Raw genomic sequence first — 656 nt, 5'->3', positions numbered from 1 at the left:
ACAAAGAATGAAACTCCAGAACAAGATTCTCTTTGTTGACCAAGACATCAAAATAACAAAAAATGATATTGAGGTTGAGGTAAGTGAACATAAATCTTTGGTTGCCTGATTCCTCCAAAGCACAGTTAGCAATATTCAATGGAAAGAAATGCAAGGTCTATCAAAGCAGTTCGGAAACGTGACACAAACAGTTTTTAAATACTAATGAGTAATCATCTAATGTAGCTATTGAGCACACTACTATATTATTTCATGGTTTATTGCAACTCTTTCTCTCTCTTACCCAAAAGGAGAGTGAATTTTTGCAAATATTGGACAGATATGAGCAGCAGATTTATGAACTTTGCAAGACAGCCAGAGTATCGATCCACAAGAAGGAAAGCGACATGACCCTTGCTAAAGAAGAGTAAGTAATTAAAATATTATTCATGGATATTTATGTAATTAGTCTTACTTTTGTAAACGAGCAAGCCTATTGATGATAATTGCAATTTAAATTTCTTCACAGGCTCTTATTGAGAATCAGTAATTTCGTAGAACCAGATATATTAATTCAGTTTCAGCAGTAATATTCTCTTCACTACAAGATTGTCTTATTCTTGAGGAAATCTTCATTTGATGGTTTTAATCTTTTTGCTGCTGCTGCTTATACTTCT

General features: G+C 33.1%; 1 protein-coding gene across 1 annotated transcript in view; it reads left to right on the top strand.

Annotated features, from left to right (window-relative positions):
* Positions 1 to 12: 12 nt before the first annotated feature.
* Positions 13 to 656, top strand: part of LOC119593410 — a gene marked incomplete at its 5' end in the record, with an annotated part of 6,093 nt that continues 5,449 nt past the window's right edge. Inside the window, 2 exon segments of the mRNA XM_037942340.1 lie at positions 13 to 79; positions 291 to 406. Coding sequence (XP_037798268.1) covers positions 13 to 79; positions 291 to 406 — 183 coding nt within the window.

Source organism: Penaeus monodon, chromosome 32 (assembly GCF_015228065.2).
Source record: "Penaeus monodon isolate SGIC_2016 chromosome 32, NSTDA_Pmon_1, whole genome shotgun sequence".
Taxonomy (NCBI): domain Eukaryota; kingdom Metazoa; phylum Arthropoda; class Malacostraca; order Decapoda; family Penaeidae; genus Penaeus; species Penaeus monodon.
This window is presented reverse-complemented; position numbering and strand designations above follow the sequence as displayed.